Genomic DNA, 27,894 nt, shown 5'->3' on the forward strand with positions numbered 1-27,894 from the left:
AGAAGTCTGGGAATCAGATCTGAGTCCAGGTTGAAGCATCACTGTTTATCAGGCTTGTTCTTGGGCCCCAGCCCTTACTCCAAGCCTAAGTTTATTTTTAGATAATATAAAATACATTGGTGTATATGTATGTGTGTTTCTTAGTATAGTGGCTAGTACTATACTAAGATAATTTTATATTGATTTCATTATTAATCAGTACTGTTGTTATTACAGAAGCATATGATAGACTGTGAATACCAATGACAGTTTCTTGTGTAACTTCTCCCTTTGGGGGCCTTGGCCCTTCTAGGAAGATGGACATTGGCGGACAGCTTTACTTTATTTATGTTAGATGACCTGGTAAGGGGGGGGCCCTCCTTTACTAGGTCTTCCTTTCTGGGAACCCCTCCACCACCTGGCAGGAGACTTGTGTGATGTCATTCAGGTGAGAACACAGAGACTCGGATTCCTGTGTATTTGGGTAGGTAAGGAAGGAAGGGAGATGGGGAGATGATGTGTTTAATTCTAGACTATTAAATGTAGTTTGCATTCTCTGGGCTTGTATCCAGTGATTTTGAGTTCAAGAATTGATGCAGGCTGGGAGAGCAAGTAGAAGCCGGAATGTGTGTAGCAGACACAGTGAAGCAAAACCGAAGCAAGCCATGTTTAGAGACACTTTATTGACAGGAACAAGGAGTTTACTGAAAAACACCACCAACAGGCATTAGGTTGTTGAAATCTTGAGTGGTCAGGAAGAACATTTCTAGAGTTCGGGGAAAGATGGGCTGTGGAAAATCAAGAAAAAGCCACGCAAAGCTGATAACGTGGTAACAAGTTTCGTCAGGTCCACGGCTGCACGAGTTTGCTGATGGTGTTTGATGCTGCTTCACAAACCTACATGCACTCATCCTTCAGCTCCTCCCTCCCTGTCACACACACTGCCCGTCAGCCGCATCTCTTGCCATGCGGAGAAGAAAAGAATAGTACCAGCTTTGAGGCTTAGCTGGGCTGTGATAGGGGTTAAATCTGATCTACAATTCAGACTTGCTTCAAGTGCTCATCTACTGGGTCCTACCGCAGACTCAAGGAAAGGGAGGGGTAGCTAGACATGAATCATCTACCACGGTGGAGTTTTAGAGATTAGGAAAGGCCTGAGTGATGATTTAAAAAAAAAAAAACCTAAGAGCACAGGGCACACTCAGGGGCTTTCTTGGTACTCGACGCAGAGTGGGTGCTGAAATGCAGAATGAATGGATCATGGGCATAATGATGCCCCAGGTACTATACTATCTGGATACATTTGCAGTAACTAGGAGGATTCGCAGGGTTAGGGGTTTTTCATTTACAAAAGGAGGGGCGAAGACGGTGCTTTTTTATTTTTCCATTTCCACTTGGGAAGGGGTGTGTTAGTCGTTCAGTCATGTCTGACTCTGCGACCCCGTGGTCTGTCAAAGGAATTCTCTAGGCAAGAATACTGAAGTGGGTTCTCATTCTGCTCTCCAGGGTATCTTCCCAACCCAGGGATTGAACCGTGGTCTCCTGCATTGTAGGCATATTCTTCACCATCTGAGCTACCAGGGAAGCCCAAGGTCCCCAAGGGAAGGGGAACCAAGATATATTCTGAAACGTTATCTAGCTCCTTGCTTCTTCCTGCCAAGATATAGTTCTATGGTCTTTCCTCTCTGATTTTTGTCACATTCTGAGATGGGTGTGTTTTTCTTTTTGATGTAGTAGTTTGGGGGGAAGAAAAGGAGCTATCTCTTCTGTTAACCATTCTTAACTTGATAATATATTTCCAGCCTATTCCTGCTTTGAAAAATTCTGACTAACATTCCTAGTTTGGCCTCTAAGGAGAAACCAGAAACTCAGAGAATCAGAAGTCTGGGTGTGTGCGTGTTTGGAGGGGCGGTGACACTGAAGGATAATGCTTTTAAGTGGACTGAAAATAAAGGCTGATATGGGAACAGACCTTCAAGGTTGTTTCCACGCAGGAGCTGGGGCTGTGAGGCAAGGCTGAGCTGTTGGTATAAGTCAGTAGGGCAAGGTGCTTACAGGGCCAACCGAGTTGAGCAGTGAAGTTCACTGGCTGTTAAGGAAAGGGAAAACCAGACCAAGCCTAACTGGCCATGAGTGAACTGTATTAAGGATCAGTTACGGGAAATATCCAGCACCAATACAACAGATGGGGTTCCTAGAGTGATGATAGCCCTTGAGAACATTTCTAAGCCCTTTAATAAGAACAGCATGCCAGGTAAAACTTCCAGAGCAGTGCACATTTATCTGAGTCCTTTGTAGGGATATGTGGTGAAACAGGAAGTGGGTGAGGATTTGAAATAGGCTGGTGATCACAGTATCTTGTGGATATATAGTCATGATCAAGTCTCCCAGGAAGGAGTTTAATTGCAACTCAGAGGAAATAATGAGGTACAAACCAACGAAAAGGGGAAAAGCAAAATGAGATAGCCTGTGAAAACACGTTTCTAGCATGGCTCAAGAAGCCAAGTGGTAGAGGAGCGCTTGAGTGGGACTAGGGATGAGAGATGTTTAATATCTCAGGACATGCAGGAGAGGCAAAGATTAGGTGAAGTAAAGAGATGAAAGGATGCAGCTGTGGTCTCCGTGGAAAGAGGGTTGGGCAGGGAGCTCAGAAGACCTGGATTCTAGTTCTCCAGGTTCATTCATTCTCCAGGTTCTAGTTCATTACCACCTGTATGAACTTATGATTTGGTAAAGCTTGTCAGCCTCAGGCAGCCCATTCCTTCATTTGTTAATGTACTTGCAGTACCCACCTCACAGAGCTAGTTATGGAGGAGAAATAAGATAACTGAAATTAAAATGCTTGGTAAGTCATATAACCTAATAAAGTATTAAAGATGAGAAGAGTTGAGAAATTAGGAGATTACTTATGAGGATAAATAAGAAAAAAAGAGGTACCATTCAACTTCATTAAAATTCACTCAGGGAATACCTGAGTTGGGCTTTTGAAAAGGAAAAAAGGCGAACGTGCACTCTAGATCACAGGTTAGATGCATGGTCAAAAGGAGCTTCTATGCACGAGCCACATGACTAGGAAAACCTCACAATAATCCAGGCCTGTTTTCCTCACTATAAAGTAAGGAAAATCTATATTCTGTCTCCTATTTCAGAGGGATCGTGTGGGAAATTACCAATGAGAAGGGCCTTGAATTTATGGAAAGTGTTTTCTTCAATAAAATCCAACACTCAAATATGTGAACAAGGACTTATTTCAGGTACTCTTCCCTGGGATGGCAGAGATGAGCTGAGTTTCTCAGGTGAGACCCAAGGCCAAGGGAGCAGGATCTTCCCCCCAGAAGTTCCCTCTGATCTGGGGGATATCTTGTTCATCAGATCCCAGTCATTTCATCTTCTCATCCCCCCATAAAGCATCCTTCCCCCTCCCATCACAGAGTGCCGAAGGACATCACACGTAACCAGTCATTCAAAGTGAAATATGAGATATCGACTTAAGATTTCTGCAGTGTTCATCTGCTCTCCTAACACCTAGGGAAAAAAAAACCACCCTGGACATTATGAATTCCCAGGTTAGCCCCAGTCCTATCACCTCACTCATTTGCCATCATCCGTCTCAGACTAAAAACATATTTCTTAGTTCTATGCCATTCCCAGATCCACCATCCTTCTGGAAGACGTCTCAGATTCACAAATCTTTTCACTAAAGGAATTCTTCAAGTCCACTGCCTTTCTGGCCAGTTTCTAGTTACCTGAATCAGACTTCACCTCAGCCAGGTAATCCACCCATTTCTGTGCTTATGAAAGAGACAAGGCCATGGCCAAATTCAACTTTGAAGTCTTTTCATAAAATTATCCCATCTTGGGAAGCGTAAAGTGGGCAGTGCCTTGGGCTTATATCTGCTTCAGTTTATCATTTAAGGTCTCCTAGAGTTGAGTCTCGGGTGCCTCCTATAAAATGCGTGATAATACTGATCCACAGAAATTTTGAGAAGAACATTGAGATTTCACTCCCAGTGCCCACTACCACCCAGCCATCTCAGTTGGTGTGCTCACCTAGGAAGATACACACATGTTATCCCCCAGGAGGGTCATGAACACATTGTATGACTTCCCAAGTCTCCTTCAAGAAATCTCACTTCATGACACTCTTGCTTTAACCCAAATCCATCACTCCCGCTTCCTTCCAAGAAGACATCCACTAGCAGCAATGGGAGAGTAAGCCGGCTCTAGCCAGAGGGAGCCGATGCACGTGTCCACCTCCAGCACATGTTCTAAGTTGAATGGAGCACAGAGGAGGGGTCCAGTTGGCATGAGAGCCACTTGCTTGAAAGTGAGGGCAGGCTGAGATTGAGTCATGTAGAAATGTTGGCTCCTCAGTTCTGGCAAAGTCTTGAGGTGTGTAGAGGTCTGGTGGAGTTAGCAAGGCAGAGGTGAAAGTTCAGAGGTGAGTGGATGTATGAAGAATGAACTGAAAGGATGGACGCACGAAGGGAAGTGATGTGGTCCCTGGGGCACCCTCCTGATGCAGTTGATATCACTGGACCTGGGACAGCCAGCCCTTCGATGTTCAGGCCACCTACCAGTGGTAAAACAGCTCACTGAGGATTGCCAGCCCAGTCTATCCCAGCCAAAGACTGACCTAATCCATGACCCTTACATAGGAGGGAGAAGGGGAATTACTTTCTGTCACTGTGTGTAAGGAATTCAAGTTGCCCCCAACACTCAGGCCAAAGCAATTCACCTTTTGAAGGACTTGAATCTTGCACAGAGCTTTATGACTTGGGCATCAACTTTAAGATGGACCCTAAGGATGGGGACTCTATGTAGAGTAGAAATCTAAGGGACCAAATCTCAAGTCACCTTGGTTTGTGCATAACAAGGCCACCTGTACACCTGCCTCCTTATCTACCTGCCCCTCCTTTCCCTGTACATCACCTCAAGTTGACCCCTTCTATTCCTCCACTGGGACTGCAGAGTTCTCTTTGTTCTCCGATGGGATGGCCAGGTAGTCAGACCTGTTGGAGGAGAGACAGGGAAGAAAATCAGTGCATTTTGTATTCAGAAGAGGAAACAGGAAAAGGGAAGGAGCGAGGGCCTAGGAACAAGGATGCCTCTTGAACAGGAGGTCTCTGCATCTCCTTCTGGCCGTGTTACCCAAGAGAAAAGAAGAATGGCCCTTTCAGCAGACTAGAATCAAGAGTTTTGGTTTTTTTCCTTCCATAAGCAATGCATGAGTCTTCTCATTTACCCACATTGTTCTCAAGACTTAATACTGTTAGATTAAACCAGCCAAACTGATGGATGGGAAACAAAATGTTTTCATTTTCCTGACTATTGGTGATATTGAGCATCTTTTTCATAAGCATATAAGCAATGTGGGTGTGTACTTCTGTGATATGACTGTTCATGTGCTTTCCCAGGTTTTCTTCTGAGATATTTATCTTTTTTCTTGATGGTTTCATGTCCTAAAAATATCTTCTCCCAGTCTGTTGACTGTCTTTACTTATAGTGTAATAAAAGTTATCGTTCTTTCCCCTCTCTGATTTGTCTTTTGTATTTTAAGAAATTCTGTCTTCTAAGGTAATAAAGATATTTTCTTATATCCCCATGGGCTCCCCAGGTGGCACTAGTGGTAAAGAACCCACCTGCCAATGCAGAAGGCATAAGAGATGTAAGCTTGATCCTTGGGTGGGGAAGACCACTGGAGGAGGGCTTGGCAACCCACTGCACTTGCCTGGAAAATCCCAGACAGAGGAGCCTGGCAGGCTATCGTCCGTGGGGTCGCAAAGAGCCAGACATGACTGAAGCAACATAGCATGCATGCACTTGCATTCCCTAATAGAATTTTATAGTTTTACATTTTATCTTGTCTTAAATCCTCTCACAACTTATTTTCGTTTAGTCTGTTTTATTTTCTATGTGGATAAAGAATTGTCCTTATACCATTTACTGGACAGTTCATTCTTCCTTCAGTTTTTAAAAAAAATATTTATTTTATTTGTTTATTTATTTAATTTATTTATTTGGCTGCACCATGTCTTATTTGTGGCATGTAGGATCTAGTCCCCTGACTAAGGATAGAACCCAGGCCCCCTGCGTTGGGAGCCTGGCGTCTTAGCCACTGGACTACCAAGGAAGTTCCAGTGGGGTTTTATTATTATTATATAGGCATTAACCTTTTGGGGGCTCTCTGCCTTTTCTGTTTGCCCCTGTTGTATGTCTATGTCAGTCCAGCTCTATAAGTAACCTTTGTATCTGATAGGAAGAGTCCTATCCTTCCCCAAAACTTTCTCTTTGAAATAGGCAAACTATATCCCATGAGCTAATAATGGTTGTTACCTGTTTAAAGGGTTGCACACAAACAAATGAAAGAGCAGTAGGTGAAGAGCCCCTCTGTAGCGTGCAAAGCCTAAAATATTTACCACTGGCCATCCTCTGGCTTAAAGCTAGTTTTAGCCTTTGGGCCTCTGTATGACTTTTAAGATCAGCTTATTGAGGTCCTTGAACAATCCCATGGGTACTGTGATTGGAATTTTACTGCACGTGCAGATTAATCTGGGAGAGAACTGCTTGTTCCTTTCTCTTAGTAACTGATTCTAATCTTACGCTTCGGTTCCTCCTCTTATTGTTTTCATTCTTTCAAACAAACTTATGTTCTGTATTTTACCAGACCCTTCTTGTGTCTGAAGTTCCTGGGATTTAATCCTGCCATTTGTTATTTCTCTTGCTCCTGCTGAATTGTTTCCTGCTGTGTCTTATAGTTTTGGATCAGATTGTAAAATCAGATTCAGCAGTGCTTTATCGGAAGAGCACTATTAAGCCTCAACGGAAAGTGGGTCCCTTCAGGATAGTTTTTCATTTGTTTTTACACAGTTATCACTGTCTGGGGACTAATTTTTTTTATTGACTTTCTCAGCTTACAGGCTCCTGGATCATGCGGGCAGTATAAATTTAAATCCCAAACACTGTGAGAGCAGGTTCGTGGTTATCAATTCTCAAGAATCTTTTATGATTGTACTTGGAGGCAGGCCAAGTAGATATGTTTCCTTGGCTTTTGCTGGGCTGGTGCACTGATTATTTTGTGATCAATACTTTGCACGAGTTGTAACCCTCTGAGGATCCTAGCTCTTCTGGTGACCTCAGTTCCAACTCTGTTTCTTATGCCAGCCCAACTGTGGGCACCTCCTGTCCAAGGGTGGCCACTTCCTGTCCAAGTGTGGGGCTTCCTGTCCAGGTGTGGCCACTTACTATGCTCTAGCACTAAAATCTGATCGCCTAGGTCACCAGGACTGACAGCCTCCCCAGCATATCATTTCTTTCCATCTTTATATCTTGGTCAATGGTAATTTTTTACTTTCCCGAGATGACAGATATCATGAAAAATGGTACTTTATCTTATCAAGCATTTCCAGGTGACAGTAGCCTAGATTTTGATTATCACCTCAGCTATGTACATCTGTGAGGGTTATTTTCTGTCTTTCCTCTCTCCAAATAACAGGCCAACGTGGCCCCTCAGATCCCGTCATTTGTTCCATATACTGGAGCCTTGGTGAAAATGGCCAGGGCACCCTCTGAACACTGAAGCAGTAGAGCCCTTCTCTGGATATTCAGTCACTGCCAAGCTCCAGAGGGAAGAACATGTTTGGAGCTCCTTAGCTAATAAAGGGCAGGGCCCAGGTAGCCTGATGAGCTCTGTGGTTTACAGCAAACAGCTGAATGTGATGGGAAGAGCATGGACATTAGACACGCTTCAGTTCAAATTCCAGCCTCTCCTCTCTACCTCACGCTGAGGTGCAGCCTCAGCAAACCACTTAGGCTCTGTGAGCTGCTTCAGCATCTAGAAAATGGTCATAAAATGCAGTTTATGGGATTGTGGTGCCAACTGATGGCCTTACCTGATGGCTAAGAATGAAAGGCATGAAGTCAAACTTTGCTTTGCTTCTTATAATGGTCTGGGGCAAAGGGTCTCGGGCTCAACTTTCACATCTGTAAAATGGGTATATGCCTGCTGCCTACCTTAAAGGTTGTTGTGAGGGAAAGTGGAGGACTGTGTAAATCGCTCACCACCTTACCCATGAGAGCAAGCGCTCTGAAGGTGCAGGCTATCCCTATTTTGGCATCTTTGGACTTACGCATTTTCTTGGGCCGCCTCTTCAGCCTTCGAGACCTTCCTGTAGCAATATATCATCTCAATGAGCAGCCACAGAGTGAGGAAGACCAGGAGGATGTACATCATGATTTCTGAGACCACAGAGGTGAAGTCCTCTCCAGCTGCAAGGGGGAGAATGAGACTCAGAATGCGCAGTCCAACAAACCCAGAGCTGTCACTGAGCTTCGAGATGTATGAGGCCTATTTTTAGGTGTCTTAAATAAGCAATGGTCTAAAGGAACTTGAGAAGTTATCAAAGAGCTTTAATATCCTCCAGCTCTAGTGTCTGTCAGCTTTCTCACTAACTTTCTTCAGATGCTCTGGAGGGAGACATGGGGGAGAAGGGTGGCTTGGGGAAGAAGTCGTAGAGCAGTGGAAGGAATCCTGGAGCCGGGTGAGATACACCGCACAGCTGAGTCCCCATTTTCCTACTTCTTGCTGTGTGAATAGTCATTTCCTTGATTTAAGACTCAGCTTCTCAATTTGTAAAGTAAGGATAAGAATTCACACCATACATCATCTAATGTATTTAAGAATATCTGTAAGATGTAAGGGTTTCCCTAGTGGCTCAGTGATAAAGAATACACCTGCCAATGCAGGAGACATGGGTTCGATCCCCGGTCCAGGAAGATCCCACATGCCTCGGAGCAACTAAACCCCTGTTGCAGAAGTATTGAGCCTGTGCTCTAGAGCCCGGGAGCTGCAACTACTGAGCCCATGTGCCACAGCTACTGAAGCCCACGTACCTAAAGCCTGTGCTCCACAGCAAGAAAAGCCACTGCAAAGAGAAGCCTGTGCGCTGCAACTAGAGAGCAGCCGCCGCTCGCCACGACTAGAGAAAAGCCCACAGCAACAAAGACCCAGCACAGCCAAAAATAAGGAAATAAATAAAATTTAAAAAAATAACATGTAAAAGTCTGCACAGGTGTGAGGCACATGTCCTAGGTCTACAGACTCTGTCCTCTGAACTTCGGATGGCAGAGCATCATGTCCTGAGACACAGGGTATCAGAAAACAGGGACAAGGCCAGTGCTATCAACCCACCCAGTCTCCTGGGCGTGCTCTCTGCAAGTTTGGATTAGAAACAAGGACGGCCCCAGCTCAGCTTCCTTTCAGGTCATCCCAAACCCAAACAGAAATGAGGATTTGAGAATTCCGTGTATTAACCAGGCTGTCCCCAGAGTTCTACTTCTGGAACACAGTTTTTTTTTAATGTTTATTTATTTACATGGCTGTGCTCGGAGAAGGCAATGGCACCCCACTCCACTACTCTTGCCTGGAAAATCCCACTGACAGAGGAGCCTGGTGGGCTGCAGTCCATGGGGTCGCTAGGAGTTGAACACGACTGAGCGACTTCACTTTCACTTTTCACTTTCATGCATTGGAGAAGGAAATGGCAACCCACTCCAGTGTTCTTGCCTGGGGAATCCCAGGGACGGGGGAGCCTGGCGGGCTGCCGTCTCTAGGGTCGCACAGAGTTGGACACGACTGAAGCGACTTAGCAGCAGCAGCCGCAGCAGATGGGTCTTAGTTGCAACACGTGAGCTCTTCAGTCTTCATTACAGCATGTGGGATCTTGTTCCCTGACTAGGGATCAGACCCTGGACCCCCTGCATTGGAAGTATGGAGTCTTAGCCACTGGACCACCACAGAAGTCCTCAGAACACGGATCTGATTCTGCTGTATCCCTGCTGAGAAGTCTTCAGTGTTCTACATCTCTCTCAGGACAGAGATCTGACTCGATTAACGCTCAACGGGCTCTCAAGGCCACTCACTGTGAAGCCTTCCTTGCCTCACTTCCATTCTCTTGGCCAGAAAAACCTCTCTACTCATACACACTGTGGTCTTCTGGAATCTGTGAACATTTCTTCTTCCTCTTCCTAGATTGTATCTCACACCCCACTGCTACCTCTGTGCCAACATTGTCTCCTGTTTTTCAATCTCCCACAGATTCCTCTAGGCTCCACAGAAGCCCCCACCTCTTAAGCCTTCCTCAACTTCTCATGCAGAATTATCACTCATGTCCTTCTCCAGGCACTTTTCCATCCATTATAACACTTCCCAAGTTGTTTTGTGATGTCTTTATCACTCTTCTGTACTGACTGGGTGCTTTTTAAGAATATATTTATTTCTGAATGATCATCCTGTTGTCTAATCCTGGAATACTTGAATTATTCAATAAGTATCTGTTGAATGAAAGAATATAAATAAATATTGATCTTCCATGTTTCCTAACCCAAAAAATGACAATTAAAACATGATCGGGGATTCCCTGGTTGTCCAATGGTTAGGGCTCAGCCTTTTCAATGCCATAGCCTGGCATTCAATCCCTGATCAGGGAACTAAGATCCCGCAATTGTGAGCCACAGCCAAAAAATTATTTTAATTAAAAAATAAATAAAATATGATACATGCCAAATGTCCTGATATGTATTCCTTCCTAGTGGGAAGGAAGGCTGCACTCAGATTTCCCTTTGCTACCTTTTGGCAGCAAATTAAATTCACAGTCCTTGGTTATTCATAGGACCCAAGTCATCCCCAAGGCTTAGCTCATTAAAAGCACAGCATAGCCACAGCCATGACCTTCAGCTCAGAGAAGCAGTCCAAGTGTTACAGGAACACCCAGATTTTCTAACTGGAGCTGGAGGCACAGGAGAATGCCATACATATTAAATGTCCTCTCACGGGCTGGCTACAGCCTGATTTGCAATGTGCTCAACTTAAAGCACACGATCTCTCTCTCTCTCTCTCTCTTTCTTGGTTGTGCTGGGTCTTCCTTGCTGCAAATGGGCTTTCTCTAGTTGTGGCAAGCGAGGGCTACTCTTGATGAAAGTGAAAGAGGAGAGTGAAAAAGTTGGCTTAAAACTCAACATTCAGAAAACGAAGATCATGGCATCTGGTCCCATCGCTTCATGGCAAATAGATGCGGAAACAATGGAAGCAGTGAGAGACTTTGTTTTGGGGGTCCCCAAAATCACTACAGATGGTGACTGCAGCCATGAAATTAAAAGATGCTTGCTCCTTGGAAGAAAAGTTATGACCAACCTAGACAGCATATTAAAAACCAGAGACATTACTTTGCCAACAAAGGTCTGTCTAGTCAAAGCTATGGTTTTTCCAGTGGTCATGTATGGATGTGAGAATTGGACTATAAAGAAAGCTGAGCGCTGAAGAATTGATGCTTTTGAACTGTGGTATTGGAGAAGACTCTTGAGAGTCCCTTGGAGTGCAAGATCAAACCAGTCAGTCCTAAAGAAAATCAGTCCTGAATATTCATTGGAAGGACTGATGCTGAAGCTGAAACTCCAACACTCTGGCCACCTGATGCAAAGAACTGACTCATTAGAAAAGACCCTGATGCTGGGAAAGATTGAAGGCGGGAGGAGAAGGGGACAACAGAGGATGAGATGGTTGGATGGCATCACTGACTCGATGGACATGAGTATGAGTAAGCTCTGGGAGTTGGTGATGGACAGGGAAGCCTGGTGTGCTGCAGTCCATGGGGTCTCAAAGAGTCAGACATGACTGAGCGACTGAACTGAACTGAACTGAGGGCTACTCTTCGGTTGCATTGCACAGGCTTCTTGTTGTGGTGGTTTCTCTTGCATAGCCTGGGCTCTAGGGTGCACAGGCTTCAAGAGTTGAAGCACTCGGCCTCAGTAGTTGCGGCTCGAGGGTTCTAGAGTGTGGGCTCGGTAATTGTTGGTGCATAGGCTTAGTTGCTCCTCGGCATATGACATCTTCGCAGTCCAAGGATGGAACCTGTGTCCCCTGCATTGGCAAGCAGATTCTTCACGACAGGACCACCAGGGAAGTCCCCTATCCCTGTTTAAGTGCAGAAATCAGGGCCTTCCCTGGTGGTCCAGTGGTGAAGAATCTGCCTTCTAAGGCAAAGGACACAGGTTTGGATCCTGGTCAGGAAACTAAGGTCCCACATTTTGTGCGGCCTCTGACTCTGTGTAAAAAAAAATAATTTTTTTGAATGCAGTAGCCAGCAGTTGTACTGTAGGAAGCTGTCCTTAGTACCTTCATTAGCCTTTAGGGGAAGAAAAAAATTTCTGTCTTAGAGCTGGTCCAGCTTGAGCAGAGAGAAGGGAGAGGGTCTGGGACCACGGGGGTGGAGCAGACATGGGGATGTGTCATGGTGGAGGGGGGGCAGCATGAGAGCAGTGAATATCTGGGGGTGGGCTGGAGGGGGCTGCCAAGAGGTTGCAGGGGTTGGGGAAGAAAGCAAAGGGGCAGAGAGTAGGATGGTGCTGTGGGGAAAATACGTAGTGGAAATAGAGCAAATAGAGGCAAAGACCTGGACTACAGTCCTGCTTCTGGCGCTAAGGTGCTTCATGTGTGGGCAAGCCCTCCTCTTCAGAGCTCTGTCCCCCAGCCACAGGATGGGGGACCAGAGCTGCACCCTCCAATCACCAGGGGAGTCATTCCAACTCACATACGCCAGACGGCACCCCGACCAGCTGAACTCACACCGCAGGAATGGTGCAGAGCCACTCACACCGAAGGAAAGCCCCCTGGGGGATTTCAATGCTTGTTCTTTGGTTAGAACCCCTAGATTGAAAGAGAGCCAAGCTTCCTTCCAGCCCTAAGAGAGCCTGAGGGGCTCGGTGGCTCTGAAAACAAATTTACTCTCCCTCTGTTCCTACTCAAAGATGGCTCTGGTGCCTGGCAGGCGGACAGGCTCCACTTCGCCACACTTTCCACTGGCTGCACCACTCTGGAGGCAAAACCTTTGAGAGCACGAGGTAGAGACAGAGGCAGCCTCCGAGCGTCTGGCAATCACCAGCCGACAGTCCCGATGGTGAACAGCAGAGGGCGCCAGGCTCCCTTCCCCCAGGGAGCACAAGTGTGTAACCAGAAGAGGATCCCTTAGGGAGGTCTCAGCCCAAGCCCTTCCATGCACACAGAAGAGATGGGCTTGCAGAGGGCAAGTGGTTCACCAAGTCTGAGCCAAGTGCCCTGAGCATCCCTGTGCACCATCAGGATTGACCTACCTTCCGTTTTAGTCTAGTCTAAATCATGACTAAATCATGACATGGCTCTCTCTTGCTGTTCACTCTCTTGCGTCATGAACTTTATCACCATAACATGATACGTTTGTGGCCTGGAAGTCAGGATTCCTGGCATCCTTTTATAGGAAGAGCCTGGCTTTAATGTGACCTCTCCCACCTCTCCTGCCTCACAGCTTTTGTCTGTGTTCACCGTCCTGCATCTTGGGGCAGCCAAAGTGCTGAGAACGTGCTGGAAATGGACGGTCTAGGAAGAGCTAGGTTCAATGGCATCATCATTTTGCCTGGGTGAGAAAACAGAGAGGGAAATGCATATACCACTTTTCTGACACCTGAAGGAAAATTTGCAAGGGGTGAGTGAGGAGCCATGGTGCCCCAAACACGAGTCTATTAAAAGCAGAACAAAAACAGTTCTAAGTTCACCTTCACGATTCTGGACTTAATCACAACAAACATTTGAGTTCTAATGATGAAAGGACTTCCAAGCCTAACAAGAAACCACCTGGGGGAAATCTGAAAAAATGTAAAGACTAGAGAGCTAAACATCTTTCCCCTTCTCCCAGCTGAGCATGAAGTTATGTAAGGAGAGACGCCATGCACGGAGGAGGGGCTGCTCATATGATTACTGTGGAGGGAGACAGATGACAAAGACTGTCAGACTTTGGTCTGGAGCACTGGTTCTCAAAGCGTGGTCCCCGGCAGCATCAGTACCTCCTGACAATTTATTAGTCACATAAATTCTCAGGCTCTGTGTATGGAATCAGAAAGGTTGGGTTTAAGAAGTCTTGCAGGGAAATCTGAGGCTGGCTGAAGTGTGAGCACCACCAGTTTAGAGGTCCGTATGGATCACAGACAGGAAGGTAGATGACCTCTAGGGAACCGCAGGAGATTTCTCTGAGCCCATGGAATCAGAGATTCAACACAGGCCAGAGAAGACGGAGCTGACTTGGCAGTTTCAGGCTTCGCAGAGGCTGTCCTCTTTCTCTGAAGGTGCGAGGCCACGGACCAGGTAAAGATTCCTGTGTTATCATCCCAAGCCTTTCTGCTTTGAGGAAAGGCACAGAAAGAGGCAAGCTCTCAGGCAGCTTGCCGGAAGCTGGCCACTCCAGGAAGACAAGCCAGCAGTGGCAATTTTAGATCTCACCACTCCAAATACATGGGAGTTTGCATTCTTCAAGGGGCTCATTTGTGTGGAGACCCACTGTCTTCCCTCCCCTGAGAGAGCCTGGGCCCCAGCCTTACCCTCCTCGGTAACACGGAGGGGGATCAGCCGGGTGGTCTTCACAAAGGGGCGATGTGCCTCGAACTCAAACTCCCGGGAGACGTTGCAGGTGTAGAGGCCGGAGTCGTTCAGGGTGACGTTGAGCACAGTGATGGACACGTCCTGCAAGTCTTTGCTCCCGTTCCACTGCAGGCGCCCCTGGAAGGGGCTCTCCACCTCCTGGTGGCCATTCCGATACTCGTAGATCTGTACGTGGAGAAACGGTGGGGGAGGGCCATGAGAGAAGACAGGGGAGGGGTGAGGACAGGGCAGAGAAGAGGACTAGATGGTGCATGGACAGGGGGGAGGGGGTGATGTTACCAGCAGCTCCCAAAATGTGGGAGCGGGGTGGAGGCTCAGAGCGGGGCAGGGAAGAGAGCCAAGGCAGGGCGGGCAAAGGCACAGGGGGGTCAGGGCACGTGGACGTGGAAGGATGGGGTAGGCAGGAAAAGGGGGTGGAAAGAAAGAGAACAGAGGAAGATGAGTGTCACATACCGGAGGCTGAGAGAAAGGAAGGACTGGAAGGATATGGAAAAAAAGAACAAGACAGAAAGCTGTGCCGTGGGGGCCGCCAGCGAGAGATGGAGGCAGAGAGGCAGCTTCATTTGTCATGAAGGATCTGAGAGCTCCAGCCTCCAAATGTGACTCTTAGAGTTGATCACCACTGAGGGGACATGGGCAGTCGTGGCCAGGCCACAAGAAGGGGACCCAGGCTGCTTGAGTGGCCCAGATGAGCAGAGAGATGCCAGTGATGTGCGTGCATCAGCTCTTCCACTCTGGGTGGAGTTAGAGCTGATCTCTATGTTTCTTTTCTCTGACACTTCCACCTTCTGACATACCTATTTTTTCCCCCTCTACAGCTGTGCAGTTCATCTAATCTCTACTGGCCACACATGGCTACTTACATTAAAATTCAAATTACTAGGAATTAAATGTAAAATTCTGTTTTTTCAGTTGCACCAGCCCCGTGTCAAATGTTCAGTGACACCTGTACCTGGTGGCTACTGAGTTGGACAGCATGAATATGGAATGTTTGCATCTTCGCAAAAATTTCTATTACCATTACTCTGTATTTCCAGCACAACTGTTAAAGCTTCTTTTCCTCCATCTGAGCCATCTTTTTACTTTGGGCACGCCTGGAAGCAGAGCAGGTGGCTGGCATATAACCAGGCCTGAGGCTTCATGGGGACCTCTCCACCTCATTAAGATGTCCAGGCTCCTGCAACACTAGGTCCTGGACACTAGCCTTGGTCAAGGTCAGCCCTGAGCTGGGTACTGGGAAGGCTACTGTCCCAGGCCTGGCACCTGATTGGAGCAAAGCCACTTCAGAATGACATGTCCAGCCTAGAATTAGAAATGAGCCCAGCTTTAGGAGAGCTAGAGACAAAAGCAAGCAAAATTCAATTTCATCCTAATGTTGTCTCCATTAGGTCTTTGTGGAGAAAAAACTTGCCTCCAGGAAGATGAGGCAGTACAGTAAAAAGGGCTTTGTATCTGCTCTCAGACAACCTGTTTCATATCTAAGCTCTCTTTACTAACTAAACTTCGATTAGTTGCCCCTTTTGGGTATATGTGTGCATGTGTATTGGGCTTTCTGGGTGGCTCAGCAGTAAGAATCCACCAGCCAATGCAGGAGACACGTGAGACGTGGGTTCAATCCCTGGATTGGAAAGATCCCTGGAGGCGGAAATGACAACCCACTCCAGGATTCTTGCCTGGAGAATCCCATGGATGGGAGAGCCTGTCGGGCTACAGTACATAGGATCCCAAAGAGTTGGACTGAGCACGCACATGTGTGTGTGTGCTTGTGTGTGTTCTTAATCAAACACTTATATAGTGTTTCCTATATCAGAACTATTTTAAACATGTTAAAAATTATAGCTCATGGGACTTCCTTGGTGGTTCAGTAGTTAAGACTCAGCGCTTTCACTGCACTGGGCATGATTTTGACCTCTGGTCAGGGAATTAAGGGGCTTCCCTTGTGGCTCAGCTGATAAAGAATCCACCTGCAATGCAGGAGATCTGGGCTCAATCCCTGGGTTGGGAAGATCCCCTGGAGAAGGGAAAAGCTACGCACTCTAGTAATCTAGCCTGGAGAATTCAATGGACGTATAGTCCATGGGGTTACAGTGTTGGACACAATAGAGCAACTTTCACTTTCAGGGAATTAAGATCCCACATGCCACATGATACAGCCAAAAATGAAATAAATAAAAATTATAGCTCAAGAGTCCTGGTAACAAGTCTATGAAGTAGCTATAGTTTATATCCCCATTTTAGAGATGAGGAAAGTGAGGTACAGAGCAGTTAAGCAATTTGTCCAAGGACACAAGTTAATAAGCTGTGGAGTCAAGAACCAATCCCACGCAGCCTGGCCCCAGAGAGAATGAAAGTGTGAATAACTGTCATCCCCAAGTTGGTACTCAGATTATATAACTACCATTTTGGCACTGGCACCAACCAATCAGACTAACATTGGTCATGGCTGATCCCTCAGTTCCCAGACCACAAGGAGGTCAGAGGTTCCTCGTGGGAAGGATGGTGGTGAAGCCACTAGGGAGGTTTAGCACAAGTAACCACTACAGGATGGCCCAAACACTTTACCCACTGATGTACATGTACTAGTTGACCATCAGCTTTGGTCACCCCGACATTCTTACTTCAGGGGTGAGATGAAGAGACGGTGAGACTTAAATGGGTTAAACCCATGTCATTCCATTTAATAACACAGCGTTATTTTAATTTTTAAAATAAATGTATTGTTTTTGGCTGTGCTGGGTCTTCGTTGCTGCACAGGGGCTTTCTCTAGTTCCGTCATGTGGGGGCTTCTCTTCTGTGCGGAGGGCAGGCTTCTCACTGCAGTGGCTTCTCTTGTTCTAGAGCACAGGCTCTAGGGCTCGGGGGCTTCAGTAGATGTGGTACACGGGCTGAGTTGCCCCGCAGCATGTGGGGTTTTCCCAGACCAGGGATTGGCAGGTGGATTCTTAACCACTAGACCACCAGGGAAGTCCTTCAGTTTTTCTACTAATTTAATCCATCCAGTAGGATGGTGCAGAGATTAAATGAAAACACCTGCCTAGTGGGGTGACTGACGCACAGTGGGCTCTAAATACTATTTATGTCTTCCCCCCCCTTATTCTGTTTATAACCAGGAGTGCTCGGAGCTGGCCGGGCGCCCTCCCTTTTGCAGAGGCTGGGCTACACTGAAGCTGTCAGTTATCTGCAGAGGAGCTGTCTCTCTTTGGAGAGAAGGAGCCAGTGTTTGTCAGATCATCATTCCCCCAGACTGTCGGGAGCCAGGTGCAAAATGGCAGAGGCCAGCAAAGCAAAGACCAGAGTCAGCAGTCAGACATACAAGGAAATCTTTACCGCCCTCGGGCCTGTAGAACCATTCCACCACCGTGGTGGCCTCCACCTCCTCCCTCTTCATGCAGGAGATGCAGCGCAGCTTCATGGGGTTGCCCTGAACCGCCTCAGTCTCCGAGGGCACTTCCACACACACGGGGAAGCAGACGCCGACTAGAGAGAGGCCAGGAGACAGGGAGGGGCCAGGAGGTGTTGGGCAGAGGGAAGGGAGAGCAAGAAGGGAGAGAGGAGAGACAGAGAAGGAAGAGCCATGAGACACACTGGAAAATAGCATGCACGTGTAAGTATCTCCCCAAGTACCCACTCTCCCGACCGGCAGGGATGAGCTGGCGTTGACCGAGAGGCTCACGGGAAACAGTGAGCTGCGAGCAGCACATATCTGACCCTGCCCTCAAAGACTCAGCATCTAGGTGCAAACAGGGTACCTCTGCATCCACCCATTGACTGCATGCACCCCTTCACTGAACCAGCATCCACTGAAATCTACCCTGTGACAGGCCTGATGCTGAGATTCAAAGTTGCACAAAACACTCACCACGCCCCAAAGGCGTTTATAGTCTAGCAGGGAACGCACACTCCTAAGTGTCATGAAACCAGACTGCGGTGACTGACATACTAGTAATGTGCTCTGTTCCCAGAGGAGGGGCAGTTATTCCTGGCTGAGCTGGGGAGAGAGGAAGACAAGGATGGTGAGACTTGAGGCCAGAAAGGGAGATCGGACCCATGTTGTGGGGACCTCTATATGTACTGCACAAGGAGGGGGGCATATGTTTCAAAGCCATGGAGAGATGTAAGCATATCTGTGTTTTATGGGAGATGTAGGTAATTCTGAGGCATAGTGGAGGGCAGAGCAGCAAGGAGGACAATGTGAGCTGACCGTGGGACTGGGGCGATGCTTCATGCAGAAGAGGAGAGACACAGTTAAGAATCGGGAGGGGGAAACTAACACGACATTGTAAAGCAATTACACTCCAATAAAAAAGCAAACAACAACAAAATCTCACACCACACACAAAAATATAGAAAAGAATTACATGAAAAAAGACATGCATAAAATTAGAGGAGTGTAGTAAGAAACATGTTCAAATTTCTTAAAGGGAGAGAATTTTAAAATGTAAGTTATTTCTATATCAAAAAACATACAAAACAAAATAGAAAAATAAATGCAGAGTGGTAGAAATGAAAAACATTGGGAGGGGTGTCAGATCGGAGGGCACCTTGCATGCCACTCGGAGGTCTGGACTTATAGTTCCTGCCCCCTAGAAACTTGTGGCTCATTAAAGAGGGTAAGTACATCAGACTGAAAATTCAGAATGAATCAAAAGTGGGATGTGGCTGCCAACAAAGCAAGTGCAAATGTGGGCTGTGTTAACAGCTGTAGCTGTAGAACAGAGAAGGAACAGTTCCTCTGTGCTGCTCAGAACAAATCTGGACTATGAGGATCAGTTCCGGTGTCACAGTGTACAAAAGGAAGTTTGTAGGGGAAGGCAAGATGGAGAGGGTCTGGAGCAAAGTCTGGTAAGAACAAAGCGGGGTGGCCGGGGCTGCTTAGCTTGGACATTGACACATCTGTCTTCAAATATTTGAAGGAAGAGAAAATAGATTTCTGTGGAAGAGAAAATAGATTCTGACCAGCTCCAAAAGCTACATGAAAGTAAGGCTTGCTCAATTAAAAACATTTTTTTTTTTGGTGCTGAAGCTGTTAACAAATGCAAAAAATTTTTTCGTAAGAACCTTCTTATACAGAAGGTTCAAAAGTGAGAGGAGCATCTGGGATTCTTATATTAGGACTTCTAACCCCTCCTGAGGCCACCTTCTCATTCATGATAAAAACAGAGCCCCTAAAAATGAAACAATACACACTGTCATTTAAAAACTTGGTCCACTGTGAGTGGCCAGTCTTTCCTTCAGTCTGTCTTAGTTCTTCCTAAAAGTAGAGGAAAGCTGTATTCAGAACTTAAAATGAGATTGACCAACTAATTAAGAGTGAAAAATGAAATATTGGACTTAGAAGGGAACAAATTAAATTTTTAGACATAGTGTTTAAAACTAGAGGCACTATGATACAGTTTAGCATATTGAGATAAAATAAATTTCATTGGTTTGGTTTTAAAACTCTGAGCAAGCTGGGACTGCTCTAGTGGGCAGCCTGCAAGAGGCTCCCCTGCTTTTGCATATTTGTTGTTGCTCAGTTTCTCAGTCGTGTCTGACTGCAACCCCATGGACTGCAGCACTCCAGGCTCCCCTGTCCTTCACTATCTCCTGGAATTTGCTTAAATTCATCTCATTTCAAATTCATTTCACACATTTCTGCATATGGCTCATCACTTTAACGGGGGGAGGGTCCTTATCCAGGGAGAACTGATCAGAAACATTTTCAAAATGTGATACATTTGAAGTCTTGAGGATAGGCCTGTTTTCTTCTGTTTTTCTTTTTTTTAAGAAAGCATGGTCTATGCAAAAGTTTGTGAGTGGATAGAGGTGTAGAGACTATGCATTGAAAACCCCATGTAGCAGGGAGTCTTGAGGCACATGTATATTTAATGAGATGTGGTAAAGATGAATTAGTTCAATGAAGATGACTTCAGAGCAAAATAGGAAAATGTTCCAAGTAATGTACAGTTACACTTATACAGGCAGGAGGAAGATGGCACTGGGCAACTGAAGGCTTGGGTTTGGCGGACTGTTTTTGCTTTTTTGGCTGCACCGAGTGGCTTGTGGGATCTTAGTTCCCCAACCAGAGATGGACCACAGTGAAAGCACCAAGTCCTGACCACTAGACTGCTATGGAAATCCCAGGTTGATAGATGGTTTAATCTCTATGAGACTCAGTTTATTCATCAACAAAATGCTGGAAATAATATCGAATAAATTTGTCATGAAAACTCTATGGGATGATTTCTACAAACATGTTCTGTACAAAGGATCATTAGAGACAGCCTCACTGAGAAGATGACACGGAGCAGGCACCAAATGAAAGAAAGGAGGGAACAAGCTATATGAATTATCTATGTGAAAGTGTACGGAGGAGAAAGCAACTCGAGAGTCCTAGGATGGGAGTGTGCTGGCAGAAGCAAAGAGCACAATAAACCACAGGGAACAGGAACTTCCCTGGGGGCTAGTGATTAAGAATCTGCTTTCCAATGCCAGGAATACAGGTTCAATCCCTGGTCTGACAACTAACATCCCACATGCCTCAGGTTTGTGCTGCAACTAAGACTGGATACAGCCAAAAATAAATAAGATTTTTTGGGGGCTGTGCTGGGTCTTCGTTGCTGCGTGTGGTCTTTCCCTAGCTGTGGTGAGCAGGGTCTACTCTTCGTTGTGGTGTTTGGGCTTCTCATTGCGGTGGTTTCTCTTCTTGTGAAGCACAGGCTGGGCTCAGTAGTTGTGGTCCATGGGCCTAGTTGCTCTGAGGCACGTGGGATCCTCCCAGACCAGGGATCGAACTTGTGTTACCCGCAATGGGGGCAGGTGGATTCCTATCCACCATACCACCAGGGAAGTCCCAAGATATTTTTAAAAATAATAATAAAGTACAGGGAACAAAGTGAGAATAGAAGGAGACAAGGTAGAAGAAATAAACCAGGACCGGATCATGGCTGCCCTTGTAGACCATGACTAGGACTTTGGCTTCTGCTTTGAATGACATGGGAGCACTGCAGGGTTCTGAGTGGAAGAACGGCACGACATGATCTGACTGCTCTGTTGAGAATAAACTGAAGAGGTGAGGAAGCACAGGGTGGACGCAAACAGAACACTTAAAAGGCTGGTACATGGATCAGACTGAGAGATGGTTCAGTGATTCTGCTTGGATGAAGATAGCAATAGAGCTGCTGGGCTTGCAAATGTCGTGTGCTGGACTAACATCCTTGAATAGGTGTGAGGTGATGTACTCCAGTGAACATGAGGATGAGTTGGCCTTAACTATAAACACAGTTGGTTCATTTAGAGTAAAAGGGGGGAAAGCAGAATATATGTAGTCAGGATGGTCAGCAGGGTATAGAAGCCTCTCTTTGTTATGAGATGCCCCTGAGTAATGCAATCATCAGAGAGTAAGCCCCACTGACCACCTTCTCTTTGCCAAAGTCCAGTCTGAAGTCCTAAGAAAGAACCCTGCTCATGAGGTCAATTAAATTCATGAGGTCCCAGATAAGACATTGAAAAATGGCCACAAAATCCACTCATCCTTATTCGCTTTCCCTTTGCAATATGACTTGCTTCTTGGAAAAGACCCTGATGCTGGGAAAGATTGAGGGCAAGAGGGGAAGAGGGTGACAGAGGATGAGATGGTTGGATGGCATTATCGACTCAATGCACATTCTGGGAGATAGTGAAGGACAAGGAAGTCTGGCGTGCTGCAGTTTATGTGGTTAGAGTTGGACACAACTTACTGACTGAACAACAACTCCTTCCATCCAGAGGTAAAGTCTATTTTTCCATCCTGTGAGTCTCCAGTATACTACTTCCTCTCTTTTCATGAAATCCTCTAGATTCTAGAAAAGACTGTATGTATGGTAGACATTCAACCCACCCTGCTGACTATAAATAAGAAACTCCTGGAATAATCTTGGCCAAATCATTTGACCTTTGGTCTCCTTTTCTGTTTCCATAGTAATAATGTGGAAACATGAGAAGGAAGAATAGATTGGTTATGATTATATTTAACTAAGGAATAGCATTAATCTATCTATATTAAGCAGTGGATAGTAATGTATATGTAACCAACTCCTCTAATCTTTCTCTTCTTTGGTTATCTGGTTATATTGCCCCTCTTGACTTTGCTCTACACTGCTTTCCTTTGTATTAAGAAAATAAAGGCTTTGATTAGAAAGTAAAACTTTCCAGAAAGAGGTAATAAATGACATTATTTGTAGATATGAACACCCTGAAATGACTTGGTCTATCAGATCTAGCCAGTCACTTAGCAAAGCCTTGAGAGAATGGGATGCAAAATGGGTTGCTGGGGGGAAAGAGGAAAACATTCCCCAGCACAACAGACATCTGGGAGAGTAGACCTGGAGAGGAAGAGCTGAGAAGATACTAGGAGGTGATGAGTAAGGCCCTAGGCTTGGGAGAGGAGTGGAAGGGTGGCTCCAAAGAGAAATGAAAGGACAGATGCCCACCTTGCAATCCTGTACAGAGGGCAGCAGGTGTGACCATAAGAGCTACAACAAGCACTAGAAGACCAAACTCACGAGATAAGAGTTCTCTACAAGTCCTTTCTCCTTCCCTGCACTTATTTTCTTATCTCTAAACTGGAAATGACACTACTTTCCCTGACTAACACCACTGGATTGCTATGGGGACCAAATCTTCATTTGAAAACTGCTTTGTAACTGTGAAGCACTAGGCAAGTGTGGATTTATTATTATTACTACTATTTACTTTAATGAAGGAAATGTGGAATTTTGCCGAATTCATGCAGAAAATAAAAGAATGGAAAAATTCCATTCACATTTGCATCATGTGACCAATCAGTTTGGGAAGGGTGAATGCATCTAAGCTAAGTGTTTTCCAATACTGGAATTACAGGCAAATACAATGAGATCGCATTTGTGAAGTGAGGCCTTCTCTCTAACATTTAATGGCAAAGTTTCCTGAACTATCTCTTTCTCTTTTTAGGTGTGTGTGCCTTTTTAAAATTAATTTATTTTTTTAAATTTATTTTTAATTGGGGGGAAATTGCTTTACAATGTTGTTTTGGTTCCTGCCGTACAACAATGCAAATCAGCCATAATTATACATACATGCCCTCCCTCCCTAGCCTCACTCGCTTACCCCATCCCATCCTTCCAGGTCATCACAGACTGCCAGACTAGGTTCCCTGTGCTACATAGTAACTTCTCACCAGCTATCTGTTTTACACATGGCAATGTATATAGGTTGATGCTACTTTCTCCATTAGTCTCACCCTCTCCTTCCCCTACTGTGTCCACAAGTCCTTTCTCTATATCTGAGTCTCCATTCCTTCCCTGAAAATAGGTTCATCAATGCCATTTTTTCTAGATTCCATATATATGCATTAATATACGATATTTGTTTTTCTCTTTCTGACTTATTTCACTCTGTTCAAGATTCAAGGTTCATCCACTTCACTGGAACTGACTCAAATGTGTTCTTTTTATGGCTGAGTAATATTCCACTGTATATATGTACCATATCTCCTTTACCCATTCATCTGTCGATGTACATTTAGGTTGCTTCCATGTCCTAGCTATTGGAAACAGCACTGCTATGAGCACTGGGGTACATCCTTCTTTTTCAAGTACAGTTTTCCCAGGGTATATGCCCACTAGAGGGATTGTTGGATCATATGGTAGTTTTATTCCTAGTTTTTTAAGGAATCTCCATACTGTTCTTGGAGAAGGAAATGGCAACCCACTCCAGTATTCTTGCCTGGAAAATCCCATGGACAGAGGAGCCTGGCGGGCTACAGTCCATGGGGTTGCAAAGAGTCAGATACAACTGAGTGACTAACACACACACATACTGTTCTCCATAGTGGCTGTACCAATCTACATTCCCACCAACAGTGCAAGAGGGTTCTCTTTTCTCCATATTCTCTCCAGCATTTGTTGTTTGTAGATTATTTTTTGATGGCCATTCTGACTGGTGTGAGAATGGCCTTATGTAGCTTCTTAACTTGGTGAACCATGTTCAGAAGCTGAGGATGGACAAGGATAGGTGTAACACATATACTTCTTCCGCAGATTTTTTTTTTTTTTTGGCAGGGGGATTGAGGGGTGGAGAGGAAGATGGGCACTTTGGCATTTTAGCAATATTCTGTAAGTTATTTCCCTACCATTCAACTGTGCAGCTAAAAAGGATGTTAGATATCTGCCCCAACTTCCAGACTTACATATTTCCAAATACACATATATGAGGAACCAAATATTCTCAAGTTATGACATGAAAAGCTAGTGGCAGAGCTAAGACTCTGATTCAGGCTTTGTAAGTCCTAGTCAAAACGTCCTAGACTATAGCATACTCTCCCCTCCACTAGAATCCAGACATTAAAAACTTAAATTAGGGTTTGGGAAGAAAGGCTTTGTAGAGTATCACCCAAGTTCCTCTACAACTTCACCTGTCATTGCTTTACTCATGTTCTTTCTTACGCAGCCCAAAGAACCTCTCCTAAGCCTCATGTCCCTAGTCTTCACCTCCCCTGAGGAAATCTCAGCCTTTAGTCTTCAAGACAGGTGAGATCATTGGCAACCTATTATGTCTGCTTCATGTTCAGATCTGGTCTACTCTACTGGGAATGGATGGCGGTGAGTCTGCCCTTGGGACTGGCCTTACTCTCCCTCTTTGTCCTTCACAGCCTGTCTCATCAAGCATTTTGTTCAACAGGAAGCTTGGCTCTGCTTCTGGTCACATGCAAAATCCAGATAACACTGGCAGCCAGAGTTAGTCCTGGAGGCTTAATAAAGAGATAATAAGGTAAAGAGGCAATTCCCATCAGCATATCTGCCACTGCACTAGCAGAATGAGTTCCATGCCAATCATAGAGCATGATCCCACATACCTAGTTTCAGTAAGGTAGGTGGGCATGCTCACATCTAATTATCCTGGCTATTGATTTTTAGCATGGAGGAAGGTAGCTAAGATGATGGCAAGGATATCAACTGGAGAGCACGTATATTTGACCAAGACTGAATGCCCATAACTACACAACTACACACAACTACAGGCACACACATACACACACACACACACACACACACACACACACACTACTACATCCTCATCAGTCCATTCAGATGCCCATGCTAACATGCTCCAACACAAACTGGCACACACATTCAGACGCTGAGGGATATACATCAATACAGTTAAGCATTCTCTCAGTCGAACATCGAGACATTATCATGTAGATTCATTAACTTCTGCCATACACAGCAGGCATCCCACTTGAAGCCCATCTCTAAGACCACTCTGCTCAGCTTTACTGTTCCAAGTATAGGAATCCCTTATTTGGCGAGAGAAGGTCACCTCACTGCTTCACAATAGATAAACAAGAACCTATTTATCTTTGAAGGCAAAAAAATCCAGCTCCCCAAACACCAAAGCACCTTAGTTCCCCATGTTCATGAAAAAGAAAAAAGATGCAATTCCCAGGTGCTTATTCATCTAATATATTACTGCAAATGGCTGAAGCCAGTTTTATTAAAATTAAACAGTAGGATCAACAACTAAAGTATTTTCACTCCCAAAATGCACACATCCAGATTTTTTAATGTATAAAAATTAATTTGAAGAACTCATTGAGAAATGAAATGCAACTGCAACCAATATATATATATATATATATATATATATATATATATTAATAATGAACGTGACAGCATTCTCTTTCAGCAACAGGAAAGGGGAAAAAAATACTTTGTAATTAGCAGGAAACGGGAGGAAGGGTGGGAAAACCACCAAGGGAGGTTCGGGAATAAAGCATCAGAGGAATAGGGAGGCCTTTTGACAATCTCAAAATCCTAGCTCTCATGGAATCCTTCTGGATCCCATGTCTGGCAGACATGTACAGAGGGAAGCCAACCAGGGCTCCTTGTTGTCACCAACGATATCAATGTGTTATTATTGTTAACATTATTACTGTTATCTGCATCTCGCATGGCAGGATGCTGGTACTTACCCCACAGGCTGAGCAGAAGGGAAGCCAGAGGAAACAATCTGTTGAAGGCAGGCATCTTTTTTTTTTTCAGCGGGTGGCTTTCGGGGCTAAACAGAGATTCCCTGGGTCAACAACCGCTCCCTTTCAGAGACTTTCGAGGAAACCCTCTGGGACGAACTGGTCCAAGGAGGCGACTTTCTGACTGAAATAAAGGCCAAGGTGACTGGGGAGGCTCTTCGGGGTTTTAGAGCCAAGCGAGGGTTTCAGCTCCAAGCCACCCTAGCGGGCCGCCCCAGTTCAAAAGAGCGGATCGGCAGCTCGGGGCGCTCTCCCCAGAGCCCGTTGCTGGGATCCGGATCAGCACCACGGACAGCGCCTTCCCCGCCCACCCCGGAACTTCCAGTCTCCTGTTTGCGCGTCGCGGAAAGCTTGGCTCGGAACCGAGCAGCCGGCAGGCTCTAGGCGGCTGGGCTGTCGAAGGGGTCCATGTTAATCCACCTCTCACCTCCTTACGAACAGATACGCTCCAACCAGGATCCACCCAGACCCGGGAGCGCCAGCTTCATCCGCCCTGGCGGCTTCTCCAACTGGGCGTGCCCATATACCCGAAACCAACACGGAGCTGCCGTCTGAGCTACAAAATTCTTTCCACCTCGGTACCGTCCACACCCGCCGAGGCTCCCCGGGGAGATCCGGAGCGGCCAGGAAGAAGGTGGAACCTTCTGTTTGGCCGGCGATCTCAGAGGTGGGGCGGCAGGGAAGGGGGATGGACCCCTTCCCGGGAGCTCGCCCACAAGATCGTGCAAGGGCCCCGACCCTGGGTGGCAGGTGACCAGCTGCCCTTCTCCAAGGCCCCCTAGACCGTGTGTGCTCAGTCAGCCTTGACATGCGCAGGCGGCTCTCCACCCTCACTGCCACCACGGACCCACCCCCTCGTGCAACACTCCCCACCCCCAAACAGGCGTGCCCCTCCCAGGGCAGATCACGGCTGCCGAGCGCGGGGGCGGAGCTCGGAGCTGCGCAAACACCTCAGCCCCCGCGATTTCTCTGCTCGCCGGCTGTCTCCAGGTTTCCCTTTCACATCTCCACATGTCTCCCCAGCAGGGGCACGCCTCCTCCCACCCATTCACACCCGCCAGGCAACCCCACTCCGGCTTCCTGCACAGACGTGCTAGCCTCTAGCTCCGGGAAGAGGAGGGCCAAATCTCTCGCAGGCAATGATCAGTGACGTCATCTGAAATGTACATGGCCCCTGGCTTCTCTCTCGCGACCCCATCCCCTCCTTCTCTCCCGGTGTGTTCTTTGTCTAGCCTTGATCAGTTGGTTCCGGACACACTTAACCCAGCAAAATAATCGCTGCTTAGAAATGGGGTAAGAGTGAGGCGCACCTGTTCCCATGTTCGCCTCCTCACCCAGTGAGGTGATCCAGATGTCGGTTCAACAGTGCTGTTGGGGGTGGGGCAACTCCCTCTCGCTCTAATCACTCCCCCCTCCCCAGTTT

The 27,894-nt window shown here is 46.2% G+C and overlaps 1 protein-coding gene across 5 annotated transcripts; it reads right to left on the reverse strand.

The window, feature by feature from the left end:
• Positions 1 to 643: 643 nt before the first annotated feature.
• On the reverse strand, positions 644 to 27,894 carry SCN3B (sodium voltage-gated channel beta subunit 3). Of its 5 annotated transcripts, none has more exons than XM_061440650.1 (7): positions 26,899 to 27,311; positions 26,415 to 26,595; positions 17,757 to 17,920; positions 14,383 to 14,608; positions 8,109 to 8,247; positions 4,912 to 4,991; positions 644 to 4,383 (listed from the first exon to the last, which is right to left on the reverse strand). In XM_061440650.1, the coding sequence occupies exons 2-6, from the start codon at positions 26,467 to 26,469 to the stop codon at positions 4,928 to 4,930; spliced, it is 648 nt and encodes a 215-aa protein (XP_061296634.1). In that variant the 5' UTR covers positions 26,470 to 26,595; positions 26,899 to 27,311; the 3' UTR covers positions 644 to 4,383; positions 4,912 to 4,927. The 5 variants fall into 5 exon arrangements, with proteins under 5 accessions (XP_061296634.1, XP_061296633.1, XP_061296636.1 ...); XM_061440649.1 differs by having other exon boundaries at positions 644 to 4,552; XM_061440652.1 differs by lacking the exon at positions 26,899 to 27,311 and adding an exon at positions 27,782 to 27,894 and having other exon boundaries at positions 644 to 4,991.

The sequence above is a fragment of the Bos javanicus genome, chromosome 15, assembly GCF_032452875.1.
Source record: "Bos javanicus breed banteng chromosome 15, ARS-OSU_banteng_1.0, whole genome shotgun sequence".
NCBI lineage: Eukaryota > Metazoa > Chordata > Mammalia > Artiodactyla > Bovidae > Bos > Bos javanicus.

Bases quoted from the DNA above. Each gene is read 5' to 3' on its own strand.
- SCN3B (XM_061440652.1), bottom strand. From the start codon at position 26,469: ATGCCTGCCTTCAACAGATTGTTTCCTCTGGCTTCCCTTCTGCTCAGC. The intron at 8,248-14,382 runs GTAAGGCTGGGG...TCCCCCTTGCAG, and splicing joins CCTCCGTGTTACCGAGGAGG to CTGGAGAGGACTTCACCTCT. The intron at 4,992-8,108 runs GTAAGTCCAAAG...CTCCTCCAACAG, and splicing joins GAGGCGGCCCAAGAAAATGC to GTCTGACTACCTGGCCATCC.